Source organism: Alternaria atra (assembly GCF_907166805.1).
Source record: "Alternaria atra isolate CS162 genome assembly, contig: 29, whole genome shotgun sequence".
Classification (NCBI taxonomy): Eukaryota; Fungi; Ascomycota; class Dothideomycetes; order Pleosporales; family Pleosporaceae; genus Alternaria; species Alternaria atra.
The window spans coordinates 1,359,209-1,371,197 of record NW_025091327.1 but is presented as its reverse complement, the minus strand read 5'-3'; the positions used below and the strand labels follow the sequence as shown (position 1 = coordinate 1,371,197).

The following is an 11,989-nucleotide window of genomic DNA, read 5'->3' as shown; positions in this document are numbered from 1 at the left end:
TCTACCCCACAAAAGTTAGCAACAAACTCACCTGATGTCGTAACATGGCCAGGAAAACAAGATGCGGAGAGACCCACTACACGCGTTCAGAAAAGCCTCGAACGTCTGCTCGTTGCGAATCGTCGCAGATATTATAGCTTCGAGTGCTGGGTTGATGTCAAAGAATTCTCTCAGGGTCGAGACCAGACGCGGTATGACGGACTTGTCGTATGTCTGCGACGTTGTTAAACCCACTTCTCCACGACGATGCAACGACGATGCAATGACGATGGCTTACGACGTCTGCTCCCATCACAATATCTGGTACTTCCATGCCATAGTCTTCGGAAAATGTCGTTGCGTCGATGGGATAGCCCCACTTCAGTGCCGCTGTCCGCACTTGGACCTGGGACTTGTTATCGACATCAAGTCCGTTGAGAAAGAGATTCGTTTTGATGGCATCGACAACAGCCTCGTCGCCATCTGTAGCAACCATGCCAGCAGCTCCCAGGTGCTTTGCGCAAAGGATGGACAGCATGCCAGTTCCCGCACCAAGTTCAAACAATCTCTTTCCGTGTACGGATGATCGGCCAGTCTCGGACGCAAGATACGATCCGAGTAGTAACGCGGCCTCCCACGTCCTAAGACCAGTGGTTCCGGACGATGAGATGACTGATCGCGCTTCAAGTAGCGTCACTGCCCGCTCTTGCCATGTGCTGTCGTCATCTAACTGCTCAGGGTAAGAGTACGTCACAAATGCTTTTTGCTGAGCTGCGTCGGCCTCGGAGGGCAGATCAGCAATAAGCAGACTAGTCATCGCTTCCATAATATCATCTGAAATTTCCTACAAACAGGACGAAGAGAAGGGTCAGCACATGCTGGAACGTATCTTTGCCATTGAAAGAAGGCTATTGCGACATGATAGGTGGCTGAGCTACAGTGGAAACAAAGCAATAGTGAAGAGACAGGAGACCATACATCCTCCTCAGGGTCAGTGATCGACCTCTCGAGTTTTGCGACAAGTTGTTTTAGTGTCCTTAGCTGATAGCGGTCCGGAGGTGGTGAAATGATGTTGGCCGTGTCGAACAGATTCTTGAACAGCCACGACTGCACTTCCGGTGCTTTCAATATCGCATCATCTGGCCATCTCAAATCGTGAGGCTCTACCAGCTGGAAATACTGCCGTTGCAGTATACGCAACTGCGATACGTTGCGTGGGTCGTCCATGGCGATAGACGCTGTTTGGCTTGAAACAGTAGCTCCAATATCTGCAACGCGCTTCAATATCTCTAGTGGTGCAGCTTGACCTTTGGCGAATGTGAAGATATTCCAATTCAACACTGCAACTTGATGAGGGGAAGGGTTTCCCAGTACATGCTTACCTAATTTTGCAGCGGGGCGCCTTGGCAGTCTAAGCGAGCAGGCGCACCGCCGACCGCCGACACGACGAACGCAAATTCGACATCTCCATCTTGCCGCCAGCTAACCACAGGTAATCGACAACAGCAAGATCGATCTCTGTCCAGTACGTTCATTACCGACTCAACTCGCCGTGTCGCCCTTGTGAACCCCGTCTAATTACCGCGTTGCAGGTCGAATCTTCCCAACATGGCCGACTCTCAAGTTACTCTGCGCACGCGCAAGTTCATCCGCAACCCTCTCCTCGGACGTCGTCAGATGGTCGTGTAAGTGCAGGAACTGCCGGGCACGCAATTGCGGAGGATTGAGTCTGACGGGATTAATACAGCGATGTCCTCCACCCCAACCGCGCGAACGTTTCCAAGGACGAGCTCCGTGGCAAGCTCGGTGAGCTGTACAAGGCCAAGAAGGACGATGTCTCCGTCTTCGGTTTCAAGACACACTTCGGTGGCGGCAAGAGCACCGGCTTCGCTCTCATCTACGACAGCGCCGAGGCCATGAAGAAGTTCGAGCCCCGCTACAGGCTAGTACGCTACGGCATGGCCACCAAGGTCGAGAAGGCCAGCAGGCAGCAGCGTACGTCTCCTCTCGGTCTACATATACTGCCGCGACTATGGCAATGGATATGGGCCATGGCATACAACACATACTGACTGGACAACAGGCAAGCAGCGCAAGAACAGGATGAAGGAGTTCCGGGGCACAGCCAAGACCAAGGGTGGTGCGAAGAAGGACAAGAAATAAGCGGGTGCACACTGATGATGACTACGAAGGTCATGGCTGGAGTCGATTGGCGGTTTCTCTACAACTACTGGTTCGCCTGGTTCTTCATCATGGTGGATACGGAGTTGCTTCTGCGGGCATCGGCATGTATATCTACGAGCGCCTGAAAAACTCTTGCGGATGGGAACAACAAGACGGATGGCGTTTGAGATCAATTGTCTGCTAACCATCAATGCATATCATGGACTTTACGATCCTCCAATTACTTTGCCACTCACTCCAACATTTCGAACACTTCCCCTCGGCGACACTATTACACTATCCTATGCGTACGTACTACAAGACGGGAGAGCCCTTGAGGTCAGATCCCTTACACTTTGGACTTGATGTATCAATTCATGACAATGTCGGTATAAGATCATTTTCTGTTCTGCATGGTTATTAGTTAAACTGTCGCCTTCTTCGCCTCCACAGTATCTACCCCTGGTGATTCAATCCCCACTGGCGGTCCATTCTTCCCCCTTGCCGCCCTCCACTCCCTATCCTTGACCTCTTTGACACTCAAAATTGCCCTAGCATTTCTCTCCAAACCTTCATCCCTCTCGTTTCCTAACCCTTCAAACCCATGCGCACGATGCACCCTAACATCCGCCGCGACCTGTGCTTCCAAATCCCGTTGTCGAGTGCGCAGTTGTTGAAGCCGATTTGCAGAAGAAAAAGAAAAAGAAGAAGAAGAAGAAGGCGTAACGGGGGGACGTACCATGAAGGTAGGGTTCGGTGACATGAGGCAATACCAGAACATCCAGAAGACTATGAAACCGAATAGGACGATAAGACCGACGATCAGGCCAATTGTTGCGCCGGAGGACAGTCCCATCTTGAGAGGAGTGCTGCTCCGAGCCTGTAGGTTCTTGCTAAAAGAACCGTGATAGTATTTAACGTGGTGTCCGCGCCTGTTTGTGATATCAAGCCTGGATGGTCCGCGTTGCACGTTGATGAGCTATAGACTCTTAGTGTAGATGGATAGAGTGGGGGAGGGACAGAGCTTGTGGATGCTGAGGCTTTTGTATATACAATTGCGCTGGAATTCAATAAATCATATCGTGTAGCGAGCTGCCACGGTGCATACACATCAGTCTCACACTCAAACATCACCACTTTCGCCGTACGTGTAGTGTTGTCCTGGAGGTTGTGTCTTATCAGTCAGTACGTCGAACAAGCGCATCGTTGAGAATCTCTTCATGGAGGATAGATGGTCAGCACAACTACGTAGTGACCATAATCAGTCACATATAGTCAAACAAGTGATTGTTGTCATACTTTGAATTACTACTCTTCCTATTCAATACAGATGCACGATCGCTCAAGTGATACTTCGCCAATTGTCGACTGACAATTGATCATACCGGGTACTATTGCTCCCGTGCCTCAAAATCCTCAGGTTGCCTAGGGTATTCTTCTGAGGATTGCGGCGCTATATTCTCGACTTCGGCCTTAGCTTCTTCCCAGGCCGCCTTGTTTCGTTTTGCCCAATCGATGTGACATTGAGCGAATTCCATCTGCATTTGGTGTTAGCGAAAGTTCGAGGGGAGGGATGGACATAGTGACATACCATGTATCGTCGTAGATCATCCTCCTTCTCGCTCTGGAATCTCCGCAGATCCTTCATCACGCCTGAACTTGCGTCTTTGGTGTCTTTCTCGGCGACAGTCAGGGCTTGTTCGAGCTGCGCGTTTGTTAGCATCTCCAAATCTTTTGATATAGAGCATGTCAAGCATACCTGTACCATACTATCTCTTGTCTTGCCAATTTGATCCCTCCGTGTCTTTTCCGGGTCTACGTCTGCCATACCCCGGAAAGCATGTGTGATTGACCCAAACAACTTGTTGGTAACAAAGTTCCCACTCGCAGTCTTCTTGTGCAGGCTGCTAGGTGGTGACTGGCTATCAGGTGCGCCCTGCGCGCTAGACGGTGTGTCACCATGTGTGGGTGGGAAGTCGGAATCGATCGAGACCCTGTCCTCCTCTGTTCTTCTATGTTGCTCCGCTTCACCACTACTGCGCTGTGAGCTGTTCGATGCAGCGCGACTTCGAGGAGGCTGATGACCGACGCCACTCAGATGTTGTTCCAGTCGTTTCGATTCTGCTTCGCTGCGTTCAAGCGATTCGAGTAGATTGCGCTTCTTCTCTAGTTCATCCTTGGTCATGTCCTCCTGTATCCGCTTGAGCACCCGATACCTCAGTGTAGAACGTACAACACCGGCGAATTGTGCGCTCTCACGCATGGGCTCGGAGAAGCCTGCGCTAAGAGACGAAGAGAGTTCGGTCGTCGCGATATACGTAGAGTCGACGGCTTGCCCGGTCTTTTCTATGGCCGCGGCAAGTGACTGAGTCTGTTCGGAAAGCGAGAAGGCGTTGAAACGTGCGCCCAGATCTGCCATGTCCTCGCCCCAGTTTCCAAGGTGCATGAGTAACCGTCTATTGACCTTCTCCATTGGCCCCTGCAGCAGATGCTCTAGGTCTTTGGACGAGTTCTCGAAGCTGACAAAGTATGGATCCAGCTCTTCTTCCGACATGTCCCGTGTCTCTGGAGGGAAGCGACCGAAGATTGCAGGACCTGGTGTTGTATGCGCGGCTGCTGAAGGTAGAGCTGCATTGTTGGCGGGTGATACAGGTGTACCAGAGCTGGACGTCGCACCGCCTGACTTCAACTTTGCGGAAGACGAGGGAATTGGAAGGTAGCTGTGCGCTTGCGAAGGGTTTGCGGGATCGAGCGGGGGTGCCTTGAGGATCTGTTTAGGAATGTTGGAGACAGGCGGGCTATTGAGTACGTCGTTCTAGCGAAACATGTTAGTTCGACATTTTGATCGCTAGAGGGTTGAACAAGCCTACCCAACTTGTGTATGGGTCGAGGAATCTCCAGAACACGCCGTCTTCCAATATGTCTTTCATCTTTCTGCACCTATTTAGAAAGACAGCTAACATGCGCTTCCGCAGCTCTATGATACCAGCATCCTCTTTCGCCTTTGTTGGCTTCGCGGCGTAGTCGGCCATGGTATGCTTTTCGGGTATCGGAGGTACGATGAGTGTCGGGTGCAGTCTGACCAATTCGGCGCGTAACGATGCGAACTCGGAGTATCTGCGCTTTACTTCAAGACCCTATTCGCGTGTTAATTCCATGAAATCCCCGTCTTCCAGTCTAACATACACCACAATTGATGGTGTACTGTATGTAGTTCACACCATCCTTGCCCGCGCTCGTGATCAACACAAGCTGATCCGGGTGCTCGTACAGCCATTGTTCTACGCGCGCATCGTAACCACCCTTCTTAGGCGCCTTGGGGTCTGCATGGTCTTGCTGTTCCTCGTCGTAGTCGACGCTGTCCATGTCCCGCTGAGAGACATACTCGGGCGACTCTTGTGCGGGGGACGAAGCCTCGGAGGGCGGAGTCGCAGGACGATACGGGACTTGATCATGTCAGCTGATGATGCTGGCGACTACTTCAAATAGTATGTAAAAGCCTTACGGGCAGCAGGCGAAGCTAAACCGGGAATATCTGAGGCGTTGGAATCATGGCGGGCAAAGGATCCATACGGATTGTTGTCCTCGTCGTCCCACATCTCGTTGTTGTAGTCTTCGCGCTCACTAGGGGAAAATAGAGGTGACTACTATAGGAGAGTGAGCGAAGTCAGGCAGCAGTAAGTGTGGGTATAGTATTGTTCGGCTTGGACATGTTGAAGCTCCAGGCACTCACGGCAGCGGCAGTGACGTTGCGCTTGGTCCAAGCTCATCTTGTCAGCCACACCTGCCGCTCCAGTCCGCGACTGGGGCGACATGAACATCAATTGTCCACAACAATCAAGCTCACATCTTTCAGGTTTCTCTCGCAACAGCCTTATTCGCTCTTTATGCGATACCATGATATCTATTGGTTCGTTATAGTTTGATATGATATTTGCTCTCAGATATTTCCGGGCTGTGAAAACTTTCAACTTGTGGAAGTCCGTTTTTCAGACCTTATCCTCTTTGCTATTCGCAACGTAATGTTGCGTTCCGTCCACTTCCTCGCCCTCCAGTACTCCCGTAATTGTACCCACAGTCTCATGATTGAAAAACCCTTCATTAGCTGCCAACTCTTCAAACGCCAGCTCCCTGTCCGCACCAATTGGCAGTATCTGAACCGGCCAGATAAGACACAGGCTGTAGTAAACCAAACCCCCCATCGAAAATGATAGTATGAAGCCCAGTTTGTACATGTTCTTGCTAGCATCGGCTACAGAATCAGGATCCAGAGACCCTGCTACGCCATGAACGGTGAACGCAACTCCAGCTACCCAGGCAGCCAACATGCGTAGATTCCAGCCTCTATAATACGAGTACGGGCTCTGGGGTGAAGAGGTATACAACGAGGGAACATGGAAATTGCCTTTCCGAACAAGCCAGTAGTCGATGATCATACACGCGCAGATCGGCATCAAGAAAACGGTGTACGAGCCTAAGAAGGTCAAAAACGAAGTTGCGGATGCGATGATTTTCCACGGAACGAGCAAAGGTGCCAGAACCGCACAAAGTACTTGGCCTCGCACAATGGTCAACCAGCGGGGAAAGATTCCTGTGAGGTCAGCGCCGACAGGGAGTGAGTTGCTCCCGGCGTTTGTGACGAGTACAGCAAGCATCATTCCAAAAGATGCGAAGACCATCCCTGCTCGAGCTCCAGGAGTCCAGTACTGATCCAAGATGGCGTCGTAAAGATCCCATACATTCCAATAACTTTTGCCCAGGACTTGCGTTGCAGCTGCAGTCGTCGCGGTACTCAAGAACATAACCAGAACTTTGCTGATAAGGATGCCTACACCCTGGCTCCACGTCACATCACCGTAAGAATGTCCGTACCGCGCTATGTCAGGTTGGTTGATGAGTACTGGTGCGAGAGCACCCATGACGGAGTTGATGGCTTGAACCATAGGCCAGATGAGATCTGAACCCGAAAGTTGTGTCTGCTTGGTTGTATAGGTGAAGCTTCCGATCTTGCCTCCGTTTGCGCTGATCACCCAGCCGAGCACACCGAAGAGCGCTATCGTCGTATAAACAGCTTTGACAACGAAAAGATGTCGAAGTACCGTTGGATGAATGAACATGACTGGCATTTGTACCTGTCAAAATTAACATGCAGCTCCCCTCAAGAAAGCTTGAACAGGAGCAAAGGGAGACTACATACCATCCAAAACAAAAAGAAACTCAGCAGATCTCTGCTCGTAATTCCTGCACTCTCTGGGAGGTGATTCGGAATGCTCTTGTACCCATTGCCGAAGATACCACGCATGAAAACCGATGTGATACGCCCTCCATAGTACGTCTGCGTGGCGAAATAGATAATCGCGACTACGGCTCGTACAAGGATATACAGACTGGCTCCTCTCACACCAGCAGCAGCGCGGACATAGACAGGGAAGCCGAGAAAGTATTTAATAGCGCCGCGGCTGTTAAGTACCACGAGAATCGTGAGAATGGCTGAGCCAATTACAGCAGCGATCATACCGTGCCACCAAAGTAGGCCGATTGAGACTAGAGACGCACCAAGATTATAGGAAGAGGGGCTGAATGTCATAGTCAGGTAGTAAGCGAAGTAGTGCTGCCATCTCCATTTTCTGTCCGCTGCATCTTGTCAGTCGGAACGGTCACAGGACTCGGGCATCATCTTGCTTACCAGGCGGGCTGGGAAGGAGATCTTGGTTGTATCGCACTTCCCCATGATCACTTGTGGTTTGGTGTGTCCCATTGAAGGACGTTGGAGAAGCGAACGCTGCTTTGCCTTGCTGTAGAAAGCGCAACATCGTAGTCATTCGAGAACGATACCCAGAAACCTGGATCAGTCTGGACGGCCATCTTTCACGCGCGATGCTCTAAAGCATATAAACCTGTTCATTGCCGATACAGACTGCATATCTTGCCGCAAACGTTGCCAAGCCATCGTATCAGCCAGATATCTATCTCTACTAGAATTCAGGGTGTTGGGTAGACGGCATAGTGTTCGGCTGATAACGCGATAACGCGTCGGGATGAAAGAAGCCGATTGACAGGAAGAGGAAGAGTTGAGCTAGTTCTTGAACTAGCTTCAATAAGTGCTAGCGCGGTGTGCATCTTCGAGAAGGCTGGTGATTTGCGACGTAACGCGACGCGACAAAGCATGTGCACCATCGATCCGTGGTTGTCGTGTGTAATACTAGTACGTCATCGCGTGTTCTGCGACACATGTTTCGTCTCCTTGCGCTCAGCTCGAAGCAACAGCATCTCCTGTTGGGGAAAACAATGCAGAACAAGGACATCACCACACCTCTCGTCTCATGCATTATCAAGCTCATGTCATTAACCCGTATTTGTCAAGGATTTACCAACCACCAGTCTTCGACCCGGGCTTGTAGGGAAAAGTCTCGCGGTAGTGGTTCGCAATATCTCTGCGAGTCGCGACCCAAACGCCTTCTTTCTCAGAGATATACTTCATAAAGTTTCTCAGACTCTCTGATCTTCCTGGTTTACCAGCTATCCTGGAGTGCAGAGGGATTGTCATCATCTTACCGCCTTCTCTATACAAGCAGTCGAATGTGTCCTTGAGATACTGCTCGTATACTGCACCAGCTGAGCTTACGAAGCCAGGAAGCATGTGGAACTTCCCATCGTTGCCTGTGAAATGTTGTTAGCTGAAAGTCGCGTGCACTGGCTACGGCGTTTGGCTTACAATCATAGTTGTACGGCATCATCAACAGGCCCTCTTTCTCCGCATCGGGCAGTTGTTTCTCCCATGGCAGATCAATCCAGTATGGCGAGTCTTCGTTGTAGACTTCCGATGTGTAGAGCATCTTATGGCCCATCTCCTTCCACATGATTGGGAGCAGACTGGCTGTGTTTGGTGTTCCTCTGCCAAAGTACGCTCCTACTGGAAACTCACCTACGGTCGCATTAGTTCCATGCATATTTAGCATTGGGTGAATCGTACCGGTTGCCGCTTCCAAAGCTTTACAGGTCTTCTTGATATACGCTTTATCGTCTTCAAGCGAATAGTCCCAGATATCAAGCCACCTATACCCATGGGCACCAATCTCATGGCCATCTCTTACACATGCTTTGGAAAATGTAGGGTTTCTTTCCATGGCTACTGCAATGGCCCAAAGGGTCATGTTCCAGCCAAATTCCTTCATCAGACGAAGTATTCGCCAAGCACCACATCGGCTGCCATACTCATAGTCTTGCTCGCCGTTCACATGGCGCTGTTCTCTTCCACCGCCCGAGGGGCCTTTCTCCCACAGATAGGGCTCGCTAGTACCGTCGCCATCCAGTGGGTTGCGCTCGCCGCCTTCCTCATAATTGAGGACAAATGAGACTGCAATACGGGCGCCGTTTGGCCATTGTGCGTCATGACCATCTTCACCAAAACCTAGAGGAAGGCTCAGTATATATGAAAAAGTAGGTTGTATGGACTCGCACCTTCGAAATCTCTAGGGAGTTGGAGAGATTCTTCGACGTGGACCATGACTGACAGATGCACGATACGGCGTCACCTAGGTAAGGTGTGATGCTAAAGGTAAAAAATGAACTTCAATATAAAGCATAGTAAGTTTCGAGAATGACACTGAGATATGAAATGCTTCAAGGGTCTACTGCAAGCAGACCATCATGGACCGATATCGCGCCAAACTATTTGCAACCCAGGTACACTTCCCTCCACCTGTCAATCTCCTATCAACAAAGGCTTTCTGATTAGCATACAATAAGAGCAATTTTAGGTAAAGAAAGCGCTGCTCGTTGTCTCTTTATCGGAAGTGACTATCCCGACGACGATCGAATAGGCGTCCCACCAACCCCGCTTTGCCTTATCGTTCCTTCCAACTTTCGTAACCCACTCTTGCAACCCTCAACACGGCCGAGATTATTGCAAGCATGCGTTATCGGCGTTTGGACATGCTGAATCATGTGTCATAGGGGTTTCATATTCCGGCAGCAGGTCTACGGCCCGCGACAGGTTTGCGCCGGAGATACAAGGACGAACGATCAGATTCTAAAGGCAATTACTACTTGGAGGGCTACTAGCATCAAAGACAAGTTGCAACCTAATCACCTGAAGTTTTTTCCCTTGTACAGAAAATGTCGGTATTTTCGCTAGATGCAAGCCATGGCAATCCGGTCACGAAAGAAACTCTTGAGGCACTATGCTCTCAGCTTGGGGTCAGTATCGAAGATAAAGAAAAGGAGGACTACCGCCGCTTACTAGCTGTGTTCCACGATGCAAGCGAGCAACTGATGGTTATGGATGGTAGGGCGTAATCGTTCGCATTACATGCCACAAGAGAAGCTCACATCGATTTGTAGACTACGTCCCAATAGTCGACGGGGAACGCTTCCCAAGAGAAGATGTTCATTTCCCGGAGAAATCCGAGAATTCTCATGGCGCTTGGGCATGGAGGTGTGACATCGTCGACAAAAAAGCTAAGAGTAACGGCAAACTCCATGGTAAAACGTTCGCTTTGAAGGACAACGTTGCGGTGAAAGATGTCCCAATGCTGCTAGGTACGAACTTCATTAAAGGATATGTCCCAGATGTCGATGCGACTGTCACTACACGCATTCTAGAAGCCGGTGGTCAGATTCTTGGTAAAGCCGTCTGCGAGAACATGTGTCATTCTGCAACAAGCCATTCCTCGGGTACTGGAGTAGTGGAAAACCCATTCGCCAAGGGATATAGTGCTGGCGGAAGTTCAAGTGGCGCAGGCGTACTTGTAGCGCTGGATGAGGTCGATGGAGCGATCGGTGCAGACCAAGGCGGTAGCATCCGCGTACCAGCCGCCAATTGCGGTATCGTTGGGCTAAAACCTACATTTGGCCTTGTACCATACACAGGATGTGGAAGTAACGAACCCACGAATGACCACGTCGGCCCAATGACACGAACAGTGCTGGAGAATGCCGTCTTGCTTGAAGCCATTGCCGGAACCGACAATATTGACGACCGCTCCTTCGCTGCACCCCACCCATTCAAAATACCCATCTACAGCTCCATCAGTAACCTTCCTACGCACAAACCACTCCAAGGCAAGCATTTCGCCATAATCACCGAGTCCCTCTCAACGCCCGCCATAGACTCACGAATAATTCAAACCTTCCGCACCGCAGTCTCTAAATACACAGACCTCGGTGCCACAGTCAGCGAGATCTCAATACCCCTTCACTCCAAGGGTGCAGCAATATGGACCGGCATATCAAAGGTTGGCGGTTTCCTTGCGAAAACTACGGGCTCATTTGGACGCCGTGGACACCAGATGCTCGGGTTGAACTCTTTGCTACATCCAATGGGCCAGGACAACTGGAACGAAGCATACGCCTCAACGAAAAACATCTATTTGAACGGCCTCTACGCAACACAACAGTTTCCAAACCTCCTCGCTAAAGCAACGAATCTGTCGAGACAACTACGCGATGCGTATGATGCGGCGCTGCGACAGTATGATATCCTACTTACGCCTACCCTGCCGTATGTGGCGACGAGTCATGCGAGCGTTGATGCGACGCCGCTGGAACAGATTGCGAAGCAAATTGGATTGACGTCGAATACGGCGCCGTTCAATCAAAGTGGGCATCCGGTGCTAGCGATGCCGATTGGTATGTTACCAGTGTTGGAGGGACCAGGGGTTGAGAAGGGAGTTAGATTACCTGTTAGCATGCAGGTTATTGGAAAGTGGTGGGATGAAGTAGGTGTTTATGAAGCGGCATTTGCGTGGGAGAGGGAAAATGATTGGAAGGGTATGTGAGAGACGTGTTTCCATACGATTGAGTGCAATGGAAAAGAAGATATATACCATCTTAACTCATGCCCTGA

General features: G+C 50.5%; 6 protein-coding genes across 6 annotated transcripts; 2 read left to right on the top strand and 4 right to left on the bottom strand.

The window, feature by feature from the left end:
- Window positions 1–157: 157 nt before the first annotated feature.
- ALTATR162_LOCUS8762 (uncharacterized protein) lies at window positions 158–805 on the bottom strand (the record flags this gene model as incomplete). Its single annotated transcript, XM_043316395.1, has 1 exon — window positions 158–805. One exon carries the CDS (start codon window positions 803–805, stop codon window positions 158–160), a length of 648 nt encoding a protein of 215 aa, XP_043172330.1.
- A 782-nt stretch (window positions 806–1,587) lies between these two features.
- On the top strand, window positions 1,588–2,142 carry ALTATR162_LOCUS8761 (uncharacterized protein; the record flags this gene model as incomplete). The annotated part of the gene is made up of 3 exons (XM_043316394.1): window positions 1,588–1,664; window positions 1,727–1,974; window positions 2,063–2,142. The coding sequence occupies 3 exons, from the start codon at window positions 1,588–1,590 to the stop codon at window positions 2,140–2,142; spliced, it is 405 nt and encodes a 134-aa protein (XP_043172329.1).
- Window positions 2,143–3,265: 1,123 nt separating this feature from the next.
- ALTATR162_LOCUS8760 (uncharacterized protein) lies at window positions 3,266–5,741 on the bottom strand (the record flags this gene model as incomplete). The annotated part of the gene is made up of 8 exons (XM_043316393.1): window positions 3,266–3,386; window positions 3,442–3,450; window positions 3,535–3,680; window positions 3,734–3,847; window positions 3,902–4,957; window positions 5,013–5,279; window positions 5,329–5,588; window positions 5,648–5,741. 8 exons carry the CDS (start codon window positions 5,739–5,741, stop codon window positions 3,266–3,268), a joined length of 2,067 nt encoding a protein of 688 aa, XP_043172328.1.
- A 390-nt stretch (window positions 5,742–6,131) lies between these two features.
- On the bottom strand, window positions 6,132–7,955 carry ALTATR162_LOCUS8759 (uncharacterized protein; the record flags this gene model as incomplete). Its single annotated transcript, XM_043316392.1, has 3 exons — window positions 6,132–7,274; window positions 7,340–7,776; window positions 7,829–7,955. 3 exons carry the CDS (start codon window positions 7,953–7,955, stop codon window positions 6,132–6,134), a joined length of 1,707 nt encoding a protein of 568 aa, XP_043172327.1.
- Window positions 7,956–8,509: 554 nt separating this feature from the next.
- On the bottom strand, window positions 8,510–9,649 carry ALTATR162_LOCUS8758 (uncharacterized protein; the record flags this gene model as incomplete). Its single annotated transcript, XM_043316391.1, has 4 exons — window positions 8,510–8,802; window positions 8,858–9,067; window positions 9,116–9,553; window positions 9,604–9,649. 4 exons carry the CDS (start codon window positions 9,647–9,649, stop codon window positions 8,510–8,512), a joined length of 987 nt encoding a protein of 328 aa, XP_043172326.1.
- Window positions 9,650–10,260: 611 nt separating this feature from the next.
- On the top strand, window positions 10,261–11,921 carry ALTATR162_LOCUS8757 (uncharacterized protein; the record flags this gene model as incomplete). The annotated part of the gene is made up of 2 exons (XM_043316390.1): window positions 10,261–10,429; window positions 10,486–11,921. 2 exons carry the CDS (start codon window positions 10,261–10,263, stop codon window positions 11,919–11,921), a joined length of 1,605 nt encoding a protein of 534 aa, XP_043172325.1.
- Between the last annotated feature and the right edge of the window lie 68 nt (window positions 11,922–11,989).